Source organism: Pseudorasbora parva, chromosome 16 (assembly GCF_024679245.1).
Source record: "Pseudorasbora parva isolate DD20220531a chromosome 16, ASM2467924v1, whole genome shotgun sequence".
In the NCBI taxonomy this organism is placed as follows: Eukaryota; Metazoa; Chordata; class Actinopteri; order Cypriniformes; family Gobionidae; genus Pseudorasbora; species Pseudorasbora parva.
In genome coordinates, this window is record NC_090187.1 from 79,039 (window position 1) to 96,782 (window position 17,744).

At 43.6% G+C, this 17,744-nt stretch overlaps 1 protein-coding gene across 1 annotated transcript; it reads right to left on the bottom strand.

Moving 5' to 3' along the window:
• Positions 1 to 603: 603 nt before the first annotated feature.
• On the bottom strand, positions 604 to 16,693 carry taldo1 (transaldolase 1). The gene is made up of 8 exons (XM_067419647.1): positions 16,479 to 16,693; positions 14,335 to 14,458; positions 14,115 to 14,222; positions 3,069 to 3,200; positions 2,729 to 2,904; positions 1,863 to 2,060; positions 1,241 to 1,386; positions 604 to 997 (listed from the first exon to the last, which is right to left on the bottom strand). Exons 1-8 carry the CDS (start codon positions 16,573 to 16,575, stop codon positions 965 to 967), a joined length of 1,014 nt encoding a protein of 337 aa, XP_067275748.1. The 5' UTR covers positions 16,576 to 16,693; the 3' UTR covers positions 604 to 964.
• Between the last annotated feature and the right edge of the window lie 1,051 nt (positions 16,694 to 17,744).

A 17,744-nucleotide genomic window follows, 5' to 3' on the forward strand; every position in this document is an offset into this window, starting at 1 on the left:
TGGCTCTCCTTCTTCCCGGCTGCGGCACACTTTAAGTAACCGGTCCAATTCTCTCCAGCACCGTATAGGGGACCTGCCACGATCGTCGCTGAAATGCAGAAACTAAAGCACTTGGACAACTCTAGAAAAACAAACTCCATCCACTGTCCCATTACCGCTGGGCAGGGTTGTTTTGCCCTGGCAACCTAAACACACTCCTCTGGTGCCATTGCTGGTTTGGTGAAGTCCTGTGACTGGGTTACGGTTAGTTAGGCGCTCTAGTCACGCACAGAAGATCCCATACAAGGACATTCACCTCATCTGACATCAGACAGACTCTCACTCTTTCACACACTCACACACTTTGCTTTTGTGAAATGTGGGGACATTCCATAGGCGTAATGGTTTTATACTGTGCAAACTGTATTTTCTATCCCTCTCCACTGCCCCTAAACCTACCCATCACAGGAAACATTCTGCATTTTTACCTTCTCAAATAAACCTGCATGATTTATAAGCATTTTGAAAAGTGGGGACATGGGTAATGTCCTCATATCTCACTCTCTCCTGTAATACCTGTCACTTTAAAAACATACGCACACACACAAGAATGAAGCACTCAAATGAGGAAAGATGTTTTAATACAAGATCAACATGTTTCATCCTCAGAACGTACAGGTGGCTGAATAGAAAATACTGAAGCACGTTCATGTAAGTTTTATAGAAATGTACAGAGCTAGATTACAAACTATTGAAGCTACAGGAAACTTCACAGCCACTGGTCCGACAGTGAAAGCAGAATCTGCTGGAGTTAGTCTGGGTTTGGGGATTAATCTGAGCACACATTAGGATCAGTTTTCTATTAGATGTGCATGGCTTATAAACAGCAGCCGACAGTCAGTCCCAACCAAGAGCAGCTAAACCGGCCAATCAGAGCTCAGCGTGGGGTGAAGGTTTTGGTCCTCTACAGCGTCGCTCCGCTTCATTACTGCCCGTTCTTCACATTAAACATCCGCTCCTGAAACAAACACCAGAAAAACATGATGTGTGTGTGCAGAGTGAGCCTGAATAAATAGCCACGATCAGCTGCTAACCCGAGGGGTTTAATACAGCCAACCTCATCAGCAGAGCAACACAACCGACATTAAAGCAGATTCACATTCTTCTGCATTCTGCAAACGAGGCACCTTTAAAGATCACAATCACTCAGACTCAAATGAAGGAAAACTGAGGGAAAAGTGGATGAATGCGATTTTTGCACCTTGATCATGGCCTCGAGTTTAACGGCATCGGCAGCAAATTTGCGAATCCCGTCGGAGAGCTTCTCCACAGCCATGCGGTCCTCATTGTGCTGCCAGCGGAAGCTCTTCTCATCCAGGTGGATCCGCTCCAGATCGCAGGCCTTCGCTGAAAACAAGATCAGGCTCGATGAAAACATCTCTAACGGGCGGCTCAAGCGTGTGTGTCCGTGTGTGTGTGTGTGCGCGCGCGCGCATGTGTGTCTCCGTAGCTCTTCTCATCCAGGTGGATCCGCTCCAGATCGCAGGCCTTTGCTGAAAACAAGATCAGGTTTGATGAAAACCTCTTTAACGGGCGGCTCAAGCGCGTATGTGTGTGCGTCCGTGCTCACCTCCCTGCGGTGTGAGGGAACATGTGACTGCGCTGTGGTGTGTGTGTGTGTGTGTGTGTGTGTGTGTGCGTCCGTGCTCACCTCCCTGCGGTGTGAAGGAACATGTGACTGCGCTGTGGTGTGTGTGTGTGTGTGTGTGTGTGTGTGTGTGTGTGTGTGTGTGTGTGCGTCCGTGCTCACCTCCCTGCGGTGTGAGGGAACATGTGACTGCGCTGTGGTGTGTGTGTGTGTGTGTGTGTGCGTCCGTGCTCACCTCCCTGCGGTGTGAGGGAACATGTGACTGCGCTGTGGTCCTGGCTCAGCTCGCTCAGCAGCCCAGGTGAGATGGTGAGCAGATCGCAGCCGGCCAGAGCCTTCACTTCCCCAGTGTTCCTGAAGGAGGCGCCCATCACCACTGTATCGTAGCTGAACTTCTTATAGTAGTTGTAGATCTTCGTCACACTCAGCACACCTGAGGGAGAGACAGAGAGAGGGTTAGGACAGAAGCTGGACTGAGACCCAAAGCCTTGAGCAGGAACTCAGGACTCAGGCCGGACTCATCTAAAGCATACGCTGAGGAAATGTCAGCATCAGCCCAGTTTCTGATCTCACTGCTGTTGGCCTTTTTCTTAAACCACTGTTGAACCCTTGCATGTGGCGATTGGATCCTGAGCAGGCGAATCGACAGTGTGTGTGTGTGTGTGTGTGTGTGTGTGTGTCACTATAGCTAGGGTTCGCTCTTCTCCACAAATGCTACATTTCTTTTTCTATATATCCTAATCATTTTAACATGTATTCCTAACTTCAACTTCACTTCCTCACTACTCATTTTTTCTACTTCATTGTTAAATTAATAGATTCTTTATTAATACATTGTTAGCTAACTGTGACCTTTATATGTACAATTCATGAAATCCATAACTGGACAGTCTCCTCTGATAACAGATCCCGCTGAATTATAATGTAGACATGCATTTTCTGTAATACTAATTTTAAAACCATATGCATTGTGAGATATTGTTTACATAAATAAATATGAATTGAATATGAGGGCACACATTTCAATCCAATTAGGCCTTTTTGCCCTGACATTTAGACTCAACAATACGAGATGGCGAATGTTTCTCTCGGAGAACATGCCTGGGTCTTCATGGGGCTCGTAGGTTTTGCGGTCTGTGTTTTCCTTGTACCAGTCCAGGATTCGTCCCACAAACGGGGAGATGAGAGTGACATGAGCCTCGGCACACGCCACGGCCTGAGCGAATGAAAACAGCAGAGTCATGTTGCAATGGATCCCGTACTTCTCCTCCAGCTCCCTGACAAACAGCCAAACACACACACACACACGTCAGCTCTCTCAGCGGCTCATTAAGAACACAGGAGCGGCTGATGAATTAGCCATCATTTTGATCATCAGATTGATCATGCCGACACACAGGAGCACCAGCGATGCATCTCCTGAGCTTTAGCAAACACTCACCGTCCGGCCTGAATGCCTTCCCATGTGGACGAGAGCTTGATCAGAATGCGCTCTTTACCGACTCCTGCCTCTTCATAGAGAGAGATGAGCCTCCGCGCACGAGACACCATCGCCTCTTTGTCAAACGACAGCCTGAAAATCAAAAGAAGCATTACATGACACGCAAATAATTTTGTGCTTTACAAGATTAGCAATGCTGTGAGTCCAATGTGTACCAGATGTAAAAACAATGAAATGGATTTCTGTGCGGCAACTTTATAACAGCTTTCATTAATGAGATCTTAACAAACATTATAATGCTAAACAGATCATTAGTTAATATATTCACAAAGCTAGAAAAAAGATAAGATTATGTGCTTGTTAATGTTTACTAATGAACTTATCAAACATTACATGATTGCTAGTTCTTGAGCTTAAGGCTAGATTATTGTAATGCTCTACTGGGTGGTTGCCCTGCTCGCTTAATAAACAAACTCCAGCAGGTCCAAACCGCAGCAGCTCGAGTTCTTACTAGAACCAGGAAGTATGATCATATTAGCCCATAACACCTGATGTACTCGTTACATCATCAGAAGAGTGGCATCTACACTAATGTTAGTCTCTCTGTTTATCCCGAGGTTTACTGCAGCGGGATATGGGCCGGATCCAGATCAGATGGTGGACCTGCACCTAAATATGACCAAATAATCCCTTAAGGGTCAGAGAGCATGTGACCAGACTCTCCCCTGTGACGCCTCCTTCACCTCCATACAGATAATACACACAGTCCTATACGAACACGCTTGCCTATGGGCTGAACACATAATGCTTGTGTACATGCAGTCGCAGTTTTCATGGATTAACCTTTTGGGGTTTGCTGATGATGTGGTTTGGTGATGATAGTTCCAAAACTATTTCCATTTCATGGTTTGCGTTCACCGGCCACTAGAGGCTGTTGCTCTTGTTTTAGTTGAAGATGGTGTTGTTTTAAATGGCACCAAACTATTAAGTTTCAAAAAACAATTTCTTCAAAAAATAAATTCATTTCTTATCATCACTGTAAAGCTACTTTGAACCAATCTGTGTTGTAAAAAGTGCTTTATAAAGGAAGGCGACTTGTCTTGACATACCATTGTCATACCAAACCCATATCGTACCCATACCGAAGGAACCCATACCGTACCAATAACGAACCCATACTGCACCCATACTGTACTAATAACAAACCCATACCGTACCAATAACGAACCCATACTGTACCAATAAAAAACCCATACCGTACCAATACCGAACCCATACCGTACCCATACTGTACCAATAACAAACCCATACCGTACCAATACCGAACCCATACCGTACCCATACTGTACCAATAACAAACCCATACCGTACCAATACCGAACCCATACTGTACCAATAAAAAACCCATACCGTACCAATACCGAACCCATACCGTACCCATACTGTACCAATAACAAACCCATACCGTACCAATAACGAACCCATACTGTACCAATAAAAAACCCATACCGTACCAATACCGAACCCATACCGTACCAATACTGTACCAATAACAAACCCATACCGTACCAATACCGAACCCATTCCGTACCCATACTGTACCAATAACAAACCCATACCGTACCAATAACGAACCCATACCGTACCCATAATGTACCAATAACAAACCCATACTGTACCAATAACAAACCCATACTGTACCCATACTGTACCAATAACAAACCCATACTGTACCAATAACAAACCATACCGTACCAATACCGAACCCATACCGTACCCATACTGAACAAACCCATACCGTACCAATAACGAACCCATACTGTACCAATAACAAACCCATACCGTACCAATAACAAACCCATACCGTACCAATAACAAACCCATACTGTACCAATAACAAACCCATACTGTACCAATAACAAACCCATACCGAACCCATACTGTACCAATAACAAACCCATACCGTACCAATAACAAACCCATACCGTACCAATAACGAACCCATACTGTACGCATAACAAACCCATACTGTACCAATAACAAACCCATACCGAACCCATACTGTACCAATAACAAACCCATACCGTACCAATAACAAACCCATACCATACCCATACTGTACCAATAACAAACCCATACTGTACCAATAACAAACCCATACTGTACCAATAACAAACCCATACCGTACCAATAACAAACCCATACCGTACCCATACTGTACCAATAACAAACCCATACTGTACCAATAACAAACCCATACTGTACCCATACTGTACCAATAACAAACCCATACCGTACCAATAACAAACCCATACCATACCCATACTGTACCAATAACAAACCCATACCGTACCAAAACCAAACCCATACCGTACCCATACCGTACCAATAACGAACCCATACCGTACCAATAACAAACCCATACCGTACCAATAACAAACCCATACTGTACCAATAACAAACCCATACTGTACCAATAACAAACCCATACCGTACCAATAACAAACCCATACTGTACCAATAACAAACCCATACCGTACCAATAACAAACCCATACCATACCCATACTGTACCAATAACAAACCCATACCGTACCAAAACCAAACCCATACCGTACCCATACCGTACCAATAACGAACCCATACCGTACCAATAACAAACCCATACCGTACCAATAACAAACCCATACTGTACCAATAACAAACCCATACTGTACCAATAACAAACCCATACCGTACCAATAACAAACCCATACCGTACCCATACTGTACCAATAACAAACCCATACTGTACCAATAACAAACCCATACCGTACCAATAATGAACCCATACTGTACCAATAACAAACCCATACTGTACCAATAACAAACCCATACCGTACCAATAACAAACCCATACCGTACCCATACTGTACCAATAACAAACCCATACTGTACCAATAACAAACCCATACCGAACCCATACCGTACCAATAATGAACCCATACTGTACCAATAACAAACCCATACTGTACCAATAACAAACCCATACCGTACCAATAACAAACCCATACCGTACCAATAACGAACCCATACTGTACGCCAGGGGTCTTCAACTAAAATAGCTTGGGGTCCAGAAAAAAAACCTTCTCACCGGCCGAGGTCCGGACAGTTATATACCTAAAAACATGAATCGATGTCTTTTTGCCAGACTAAAGAAATGAGTGTAGATTAAAATGTCTTTATTGAACAAAATATAATATGTTCTCATATAGATAAAGTATATCTTTTCATTTTTTTAAAGCAAACATAGGTAATCCTTCAAAACATGTATTTAATTTTGAGGTTATTCTGTTTGCATTGGTACAAAATATCTAATTCTATCCATGTCTGACAAAATTATAATGAATAAATGAAAAAAATGCCTTCATCTCTAAATCTGCACTGAAAATACATTAATTTCAACATTACTAGCAACTAAAGTGCTTTTTCTGCTGAACTGAGATAAACAGTAACAATCAATGAACACAAACCCTCCTGGTTAAAAAACAAAACAGAAATCTCATAACATAATTTTATGTTCATTCACATGTATAGCCCACATTTAGTTAGGTAGAGACTATCTTCAGCACTGCTCTCTCTGTGCTTCAAATTGCACTGGTAAAAAATCATTAGCAATATCATCCAGAAACACAAACAGGCAAAAATAAGGTGCCACCAGTGTTGGAAAAATGAAAAAGTCCACAAAATATTTTATCTCTTTATTTCAACTGTTCCTTTAAATCCAGAAAAACGTAAATAACCTCTCAAAAGGCTGAGCTGAGTTGAACTTAAAGATGGAATGGAAGCATAAACATTCCTTGTTCCAAAAAAAAAAAATAATAATAATAATAAAAAAGTGAATATAGCTACATTGTCTGAACTTCAGTGCATGTGAGAAATTGGCTCATTTATTTTCTGCGCCCTTACCTCAGACTGCTGAGAAATCGCCCCTATACCCTAAATAGGGCATTATTTGAGGGGACAGCCATTTGTAGTGGCGTCCGAAACCACAGTGGACATGTTTGAGTGTACTCACATGTTGCACCGCAATAACGGGTGTACAGCCGATGTACACACAACAGCTGTCCGACTTCACGCACTCGTTTTCATTCACTCCTTCAAGTGAACTGTAATAGTGGACTAACGTAGGGAATAGTGGATGAGGGTTAAGGGGCCAATTTCTGATTCAGCCTCTGTTTTGCGCGCCGTTTTCTTCAGTCTCTTCACTGCGCGTCTAAACATGTAGTGAGTAAACGTAGCCGCACACCGGACTGAAGCTCATGGGCGCGTCTTAGGATCTCACACTGGACGCTCACATACGCGCAAGCTCAGTTTTGAATCGACTTCTGACAGAAGAGCTGCACGATGTATTACATTTATATTATATTTCCCTCAAATCCTCCATGTACATACTGATTTCACCCTGTGCTACAAGAGATACACTCATCGTGAAGTTCTTCTGTCAGGAGTCGATTCAAAACTGAGCTCGCGCGTAATGTGTGCGTCCGCTGTGAGATCCTGAGACGCGCCCATGAGCTTCAGTCCGGTGTGCGACCCCTTTAACTGTCAACGCAACCGTGGCAACATAGGAAAAACGGTTCTACTGAGCTGCCTGATATAAATGTGATTATTTATTTATTTATTTTAAATCGCATTTGGCATTTAGTTATTTCAGTGTGTCAAACGGCTTCGCGGTCCGGATGGATGCATCTCGCGGTCCGGATCCGGACCGGAGTCCGCCAGTTGGCGACCCCTGCTGTACGCATAACAAACCCATACTGTACCAATAACAAACCCATACCGAACCCATACTGTACCAATAACAAACCCATACCGTACCAATAACAAACCCATACCGTACCCATACTGTACCAATAACAAACCCATACCGTACCAATAACGAACCCATACTATACCCATACCGTACCAATAACAAACCCATACTGTACCAATAACAAACCCATACCGTACCAATAACAAACCCATACCGTACCCATACTGTACCAATAACAAACCCATACTGTACCAATAACAAACCCATACCGTACCAATAACAAACCCATACCGTACCCATATTGTACCAATAACAAACCCATACTGTACCAATAACGAACCCATACCGTACCCATACTGTACCAATAACAAACCCATACTGTACCAATAACAAACCCATACCGTACCAATAACAAACCCATACCGTACCCATACTGTACCAATAACAAACCCATACTGTACCAATAACAAACCCATACTGTACCAATAACAAACCCATACCGAACCCATACTGTACCAATAACAAACCCATACCGTACCAATAACAAACCCATACCGTACCCATACTGTACCAATAACAAACCCATACCGTACCAATAACGAACCCATACTGTACGCATAACAAACCCATACTGTACCAATAACAAACCCATACTGTACCAATAACGAACCCATACTGTACCCATACTGTACCAATAACAAACCCATACCGTACCAATAACGAACCCATACTGTACGCATAACAAACCCATACTGTACCAATAACAAACCCATACCGAACCCATACTGTACCAATAACAAACCCATACCGTACCAATAACAAACCCATACTGTACCAATAACAAACCCATACTGTACCAATAACAAACCCATACCGTACCAATAACAAACCCATACCGTACCCATACTGTACCAATAACAAACCCATACTGTACCAATAACAAACCCATACCGTACCAATAACAAACCCATACCGTACCCATACTGTACCAATAACAAACCCATACTATACCAATAACAAACCCATACTGTACCCATACTGTACCAATAACAAACCCATACCGTACCAATAACAAACCCATACCATACCCATACTGTACCAATAACAAACCCATACCGTACCAAAACCAAACCCATACCGTACCCATACCGTACCAATAACGAACCCATACCGTACCAATAACAAACCCATACCGTACCAATAACAAACCCATACTGTACCAATAACAAACCCATACCGTACCAATAACAAACCCATACTGTACCAATAACAAACCCATACTGTACCAATAACAAACCCATACCGTACCAATAACAAACCCATACCATACCCATACTGTACCAATAACAAACCCATACCGTACCAAAACCAAACCCATACCGTACCCATACCGTACCAATAACGAACCCATACCGTACCAATAACAAACCCATACCGTACCAATAACAAACCCATACTGTACCAATAACAAACCCATACTGTACCAATAACAAACCCATACCGTACCAATAACAAACCCATACCGTACCCATACTGTACCAATAACAAACCCATACTGTACCAATAACAAACCCATACTGTACCAATAACAAACCCATACTGTACCAATAACAAACCCATACCGTACCAATAACAAACCCATACTGTACCCATACTGTACCAATAACAAACCCATACCGTACCAAAACCAAACCCATACCGTACCCATACCGTACCAATAACGAACCCATACCGTACCAATAACAAACCCATACCGTACCAATACCGAACCCATACCGTACCCATACTGTACCAATAACAAACCCATACCGTACCAATAACAAACCCATACCATACCCATACTGTACCAATAACAAACCCATACCGTACCAATACCGAACCCATACCATACCCATACTGTACCAATAACAAACCCATACCGTACCAAAACCAAACCCATACCGTACCCATACCGTACCAATAACGAACCCATACCGTACCAATAACAAACCCATACCGTACCAATACCAAACCCATACCGTACCCATACCATACCAATAACGAACCAATACCGTACCCATACCAATAACGAACCCATACTGTACCCATACTGTACCAATAACAAACCCATACCGTACCAATACCGAACCCATACCGTACCAATAACGAACCCATACCATACCCATACTGTACCAATAACAAACCCATACCGTACCAATACCGAACCCATACCGTACCCATACCGTACCAATAACGAACCAATACCATACCCATTCCAATAACGAACCCATACTGTACCCATACTGTACCAATAACAAACCCATACCGTACCAATAACGAACCCATACTGTACCAATACCGAACCCATACCGTACCAATAACAAACCCATACCGTACCAATACCGAACCCATACCGTACCAATAACGAACCCATACCATACCCATAACAAACCCATACTGTACCAATACCGAACCCATACTGTACCCATACTGTACCAATAACAAACCCATACCGTACCAATAACGAACCCATACTGTACCAATAACGAACCCATACCGTACCAATAACGAACCCATACTATACCCATACTGTACCAATAATGAACCCATACTGTACCAATAATGAACCCATACTATACCCATACTGTACCAATAATGAACCCATACTGTACCAATAATGAACCCATACTGTACCAATAATGAACCCATACCGTACCCATACCAATAACGAACCCATACTGTACCCATACTGTACCAATAACAAACCCATACCGTACCAATACCGAACCCATACCGTACCAATACCGAACCCATACTGTACCCATACTGTACCAATAATGAACCCATACTGTACCAATAATGAACCCATACTATACCCATACTGTACCAATAATGAACCCATACTGTACCAATAATGAACCCATACTGTACCAATAACAAACCCATACCGTACCAATAACAAACCCATACTGTACCCATACTGTACCAATAACAAACCCATACCGTACCAAAACCAAACCCATACCGTACCCATACCGTACCAATAACGAACCCATACCGTACCAATAACAAACCCATACCGTACCAATACCGAACCCATACCGTACCCATACTGTACCAATAACAAACCCATACCGTACCAATAACAAACCCATACCATACCCATACTGTACCAATAACAAACCCATACCGTACCAATACCGAACCCATACCATACCCATACTGTACCAATAACAAACCCATACCGTACCAAAACCAAACCCATACCGTACCCATACCGTACCAATAACGAACCCATACCGTACCAATAACAAACCCATACCGTACCAATACCAAACCCATACCGTACCCATACCATACCAATAACGAACCAATACCGTACCCATACCAATAACGAACCCATACTGTACCCATACTGTACCAATAACAAACCCATACCGTACCAATACCGAACCCATACCGTACCAATAACGAACCCATACCATACCCATACTGTACCAATAACAAACCCATACCGTACCAATACCGAACCCATACCGTACCCATACCGTACCAATAACGAACCAATACCATACCCATTCCAATAACGAACCCATACTGTACCCATACTGTACCAATAACAAACCCATACCGTACCAATAACGAACCCATACTGTACCAATACCGAACCCATACTGTACCCATACTGTACCAATAACAAACCCATACCGTACCAATAACGAACCCATACTGTACCAATAACGAACCCATACCGTACCAATAACGAACCCATACTATACCCATACTGTACCAATAATGAACCCATACTGTACCAATAATGAACCCATACTATACCCATACTGTACCAATAATGAACCCATACTGTACCAATAATGAACCCATACTGTACCAATAATGAACCCATACCGTACCCATACCAATAACGAACCCATACTGTACCCATACTGTACCAATAACAAACCCATACCGTACCAATACCGAACCCATACCGTACCAATAACGAACCCATACCGTACCAATACCGAACCCATACTGTACCCATACTGTACCAATAATGAACCCATACTGTACCAATAATGAACCCATACTATACCCATACTGTACCAATAATGAACCCATACTGTACCAATAATGAACCCATACTGTACCAATAATGAACCCATACCGTACCCATACCAATAACGAACCCATACTGTACCCATACTGTACCAATAACAAACCCATACCGTACCAATACCGAACCCATACCGTACCAATAACAAACCCATACCGTACCAATAACGAACCCATACTGTACCAATAACGAACCCATACCGTACCAATAACGAACCCATACTATACCCATACTGTACCAATAACGAACCCATACCGTACCAATACCGAACCCATACCGTACCAATAACGAACCCATACCGTACCAATACCGAACCCATACTGTACCCATACTGTACCAATAATGAACCCATACTGTACCAATAATGAACCCATACTATACCCATACTGTACCAATAATGAACCCATACTGTACCAATAATGAACCCATACTGTACCAATAATGAACCCATACCGTACCCATACCAATAACGAACCCATACTGTACCCATACTGTACCAATAACAAACCCATACCGTACCAATACCGAACCCATACCGTACCAATAACAAACCCATACCGTACCAATAACGAACCCATACTGTACCAATAACGAACCCATACCGTACCAATAACGAACCCATACTATACCCATACTGTACCAATAACGAACCCATACCGTACCAATAACGAACCCATACTGTACCAATAATGAACCCATACTGTACCAATAATGAACCCATACCGTACCAATAACGAACCCATACCGTACCAATAATGAACCCATACTGTACCAATAATGAACCCATACTGTACCCACGCCGTCCCCATACTGTACCCACGCCGTCCCCATACTGTACCCACGCCGTCCCCATACTGTACCCACGCCGTCCCCATACCGTACCCATGCCGTACCCACGCCGTCCCCACGCCGTACCCACGCCGTACCCTAAACCAACAATAGAATATTGGAGCTAATGATTGTTTGGACATCTTCGCTCCAATGGCAGCGGATATAGAGGATATAGAGTGAGAGTAGACACGCTTATGTTGGTCAGTTTTCTGCTGAATATCTGGATCATTCACAGCCACTAAACTCCTTATTGCATTTGTAAAATGTCACTAAGTCAGAGTCCTGCACGGGTCCATTTTTGGAGACCCGCCCCCGCCCGTACCCGCAAGGTTTAGCACCAGATCCGACCCGTGACCCGTGAAAATTTCAAAATTAAATCCGTACCCGCCCAGACCCGTTAATATTTGGCCCGTTACCCGACCCGTGCCCGCGATAAATCACACACGCTAAAACATTCAAATTAAAATGCTTTATTTTTTTATCCTACACCTCTCTCAACATCAACAGCGTCATGAATGGGCTAATGAAACAGGCAAAAGTGCCTTTAAAGACTCATTGTCAACAATTTCATATAGCTACTCCACTCACCAGCTTTACTTTTACTTCATCCATTGCTACTCCTGCAACGCTCGCTCCTTCTGCGCTACGAGAGGCATCAACAAAAGTTTCAATGTCGCAGTGGTGGTGACGTGATGGGTCAAATGGTATATCATTGTTGCGTGTATGTGTAATGGTAATTTGGACATAGAAATTGTAATAGCCTACAATATGTTGGATGGGGGAAGAAGGAGGCGGGAACCAGCGAACATTTAAAAGACTTTAACCAAACAAAACGAAAGTAACGTGAGTAGCCCTTCATGGACATCTCCCATGCGCACACGCATAATAAAACATAAACACAACTCAACGTCAAATCCAGGTCTGGTGATCTCTCGTCCTTATATGCTTCCGAGCTCCCTCAGAGGACTCGAGACCGGTGTGGCTCGCAGGTGACGCTCATTCACAATCACGCCCTGGTCTCTCTCTCTCTTGCTCTCGCGTTCACTTTGCCACAGAAATATTGCACATATTTTTCATCCGCCCATCCGCGCTACTACCCGCCCGCACAGAGTTAATTATCCGCCCGCATCCCCGCCCGTGAATTTTATAAATGTCATAATCCACCCGTTTTAGCCACTTTTATGCGGGTACCCGCGGATACCCGCGGGTACCCGACCCGTTGCAGGACTCTGCACTAAGTGCATAAGATAATATATGAACTGAAGTTTAATGACAACCCAAAGATCATGTGCCGGCACCCGTGCGGGTCACACCAACATGACTCTCACCTGGCATCGACTTCAGTGGAGACCCGGCCAGGAACCTTCTTTAGGATCTCCAGACCGAAGCTCACGAACAGCTTGTCCATGGCATTGGTCACCTGCTCTTCCTCACTCCTGGAATGATAATGTGCATTAGAGCTGTAATATTTGTGCACAGCTGTCCTGTTTCTAACCCTAACAGGGGCAGAGCAGAACTGGAACATGGCCTGAGGAAGCATATTCTCACCCGCCGTTAGCGGTGCCGTATTTTATGGCCTGGTCCAGCAGATGCTGGTAAGTGGACATCTTGGCGGCCGCCAGAATGAGAGACGGGTTAGTCGTGGCATCCTGAGGCTTGTACTCTTCAATTGCTGCCGAGGAGAAAACATGGCTGTTAAAGTTAGACTTGATCTCCTGTGCATGTTCACATAAACAATATATAATCAATCAGAAATTAGAAGCCGTTATCAGTGACTGTTGGGTCAATTAAAAGGACTGCTACCATTACATACAGCTCCACATCTGACTGATGCTCCGTTCGGCAAAAACACATTCTGGAGACCTGCGGCCACTAAAGTCTAGTTTGAGTTTATGAAGCTTTGCCTGAACATAATCGGAGCCAATGAACAGGAGATGAGTAATAAACGCGAGCACCCACGCACGCACGCACGCACACACACACACACACACACACTCTCTCTCGCATTAATCAGCTGATATCACTGTGAAACTGCTCTGAAACAATCTGTGTTGTAAAAAGTTCTTTATAAATGAAGACTTTACTTGATGATAAAACACACAAAAACCCTTGCTCTGTGAAACGGCAAAATATAATCAAACATACTCAAAAACACACACGGTGGGGTAGCTTTTCATCAACAGTCCTTCTACATCAGAGCAAAACTCAGGTATAGGGTTATGGTGTGTGTGTGTGTGTGTGTGTGTGTGTGTGTGTGTGTGTGTGTGTGTGTGTGTGTGTGTGTGTGTGTGTGTGTGTGTGTGTGTGGATCAACTGCCGGATCATGATGACAGCGCAGAAACACACAAAGGGAGTTTCATCAGCGTGGCTTCCTTGTGTAAAGCAAACACTGAAATCTCTGCGTTTCACAAGAGTCTGAGGCAACAGATCTCACGTCCAGCCCAATGGATCTGAAGCTGGACTCCGGCCTTCAGCTATAACCCTTCTTACCTAACCCTAACCTAACTAACCCTAACTCTAACCTAACTAACCCTAACTCTAACCCTAACCTAACTAACCCCAACCCTAACCTAACTAACCCCAACCCTAACCCTAACCCTTCTTACCCAACTCTGACCTAACTAACCCCAACTCTAACCTAACTAACCCCAACTCTAACCCTAACTAACCCCAACTCTAACCTAACTAACCCCAACTCTAACCTAACTAGCCCCAACCCTAACTCTAACCCTAACTCTAACCTAACTAGCCCCAACCCTAACTCTAACCTAACTAGCCCCAACCCTAACTCTAACCCTAACTCTAACCTAACTAGCCCCAACCCTAACTCTAACCTAACTAGCCCCAACCCTAACTCTAACCTAACTAGCCCCAACCCTAACTCTAACCTAACTAGCCCCAACCCTAACTCTAACCTAACTAACCCCAACTCTAACCTAACTAACCCCAACCTTAACCCTAACCCTTCTTACCTAACTCTACCTCTTCTGTGTGTGGACACATCTCAGAAAGTCTATATGTGAAAATCTAAATAACACACTATTATAATAAAGAGTTAAAATAATACATCAATATTAGTGACTGGAAATTGGTTTTGGTGTTGTATGTCATTAAATACATGTGTTATAAGATTACATATTCTCGTGTTAAACCACTATAACTGACGTCTGAATCCTTCCTGTGTTTTCATCACCAGAACTTCCACAAATACACAACCAGACAAACCATGAATATGAATTAGTCACATTAATATGTAAAGTAGTGCTCATTACTAAGCTCTGCCTCTCGGCCAATCAGGTAGGCTGTCTCTGACTGTCAAGTAGAACGATTAATATTCATAAGATGAGCCGTGTTCGTCCAGCCAATCATAACGTCGCTTCCGGGTCTCAGCATGACGAGCCCACGCGAGTATTTTTCCGACCCAGTAGACTTGGTTTACATTAAACTAATTACCGCGAGGATGATCACATACGTGACCCTGATCAGACTAACCCAACTCCTGCATATCATTATCAATAAACTAACACAACGGTCCGCGAAAGCAGTTCCTCAAAGCAGATTAACCCTCACTAGCAAACATTCCCCACATAAGCGTCTCTGTTGTGGAGAATTATGAAGTGAATATGAGTCTAGACTCCACAGGTCGAGGATTAATGATTTACCGACACTCGCGGAAACACCGATAAACTCACCGTTGAAGTCGCCCGTGTCCGCCACGACCACCGTGTACTTCTTGATCTGCTCCAGCGCGGACTCCATCTTCCGCCGTTTGTCCGGTGACACAGACATGGTCCGAGAAAACACCGACAGCTTTTATACAGCGCGTGAACCGAGACACGACCGTCACTGACGAGAGAGAGCACGGGAACGGGAGAGCGCACGCGCACGCGCTCGCGCCTGCGGGGGCGGGGCCATGCCGAGTGACGCCATTGCGTAAGAACGAGCGATCGATGCGTTGACCCACACACTCACATCAAGGATCACACACGCACGCACGCAAACACACACACATATTAAATATGTGGTTACAACATGGGCGTCGGAAGCAAATAAAAAGTGGGTAGGTCAGTAGCGGATAAGACAAAATATGATAGGTGGGGAAATTGGTTTGTGGGGGGTCTGGGGTCTGGGCCCCACCCAAAAAAAATGATGTCATAGATGTGATTTCCTGCATTAGGGTGCGTTTGAGGCCATATCCCTTTCCTATACCAAAAAAGACCTCAAACCAGTCAATACCAAGTCTAATAAAAAGGCTATATTCATTTAACTGCCATAGACATCAACAGTTTCACAGATAATGATAATGAAGTTGCATGTTTTTTATGCGCCGTATCCAGACAGAAAAAGGGCCGTTTACTAAACGATTGATTGGGCCAGACTAAATTACAGACATCACTGAAGTGTTTACCGTGGCTATAGAGTCGGGTAAGACACACAGCACTTAGATTTGATGCAGAGGTTCGAGTCCGGCTTTCGCCACACTCGCTCTACTCCCTTTCCCCAACACATATCAGATCAGAAAGGCATTTATTTTCAATAAAAAAAAAAAAATATATATATATATATATATATTAGAAAAGGGGAAATAAAGCGTTTAACATGTGTTTAACTATAAGTTTCTTAATAAGTTTCTCGGTTAGGGTTAGGTAAACAGACATGTGCTGAATTAGAGCTGATAAAAGTGAGCGGGTCCAATATCATTGGTCTTAAAAAGGGTCTTGTCCCACACACACACACACACACACACACACACACGCACACACACACACACACACACACACACACACACACACACACACACACACACACACACACACACAATGGTTCCGACGCCCATGGGTTACAAAGTAATCTTTATTTGGCATAATTCTCCTGCAGAAGTCAGAAGCACTTTCCAGGCTGATTTATCCAGCATTTTCTTTAAGTAGGCTATATCTGATAGATGGATAAGGGACATA

What these genes read in the sequence shown, in the direction of transcription:
- taldo1 (XM_067419647.1), bottom strand. Translation starts at nt 16,575, where the DNA reads ATGTCTGTGTCACCGGACAAACGGCGGAAGATGGAGTCCGCGCTGGAG. An exon ending in GGACACGGGCGACTTCAACG is followed by an intron (nt 14,459 to 16,478) that starts GTGAGTTTATCG and finishes TCTCCTCGGCAG; the next exon opens with CAATTGAAGAGTACAAGCCT. An exon ending in AACTCGAGGCCATGATCAAG is followed by an intron (nt 998 to 1,240) that starts GTGCAAAAATCG and finishes TGTTTGTTTCAG; the next exon opens with GAGCGGATGTTTAATGTGAA.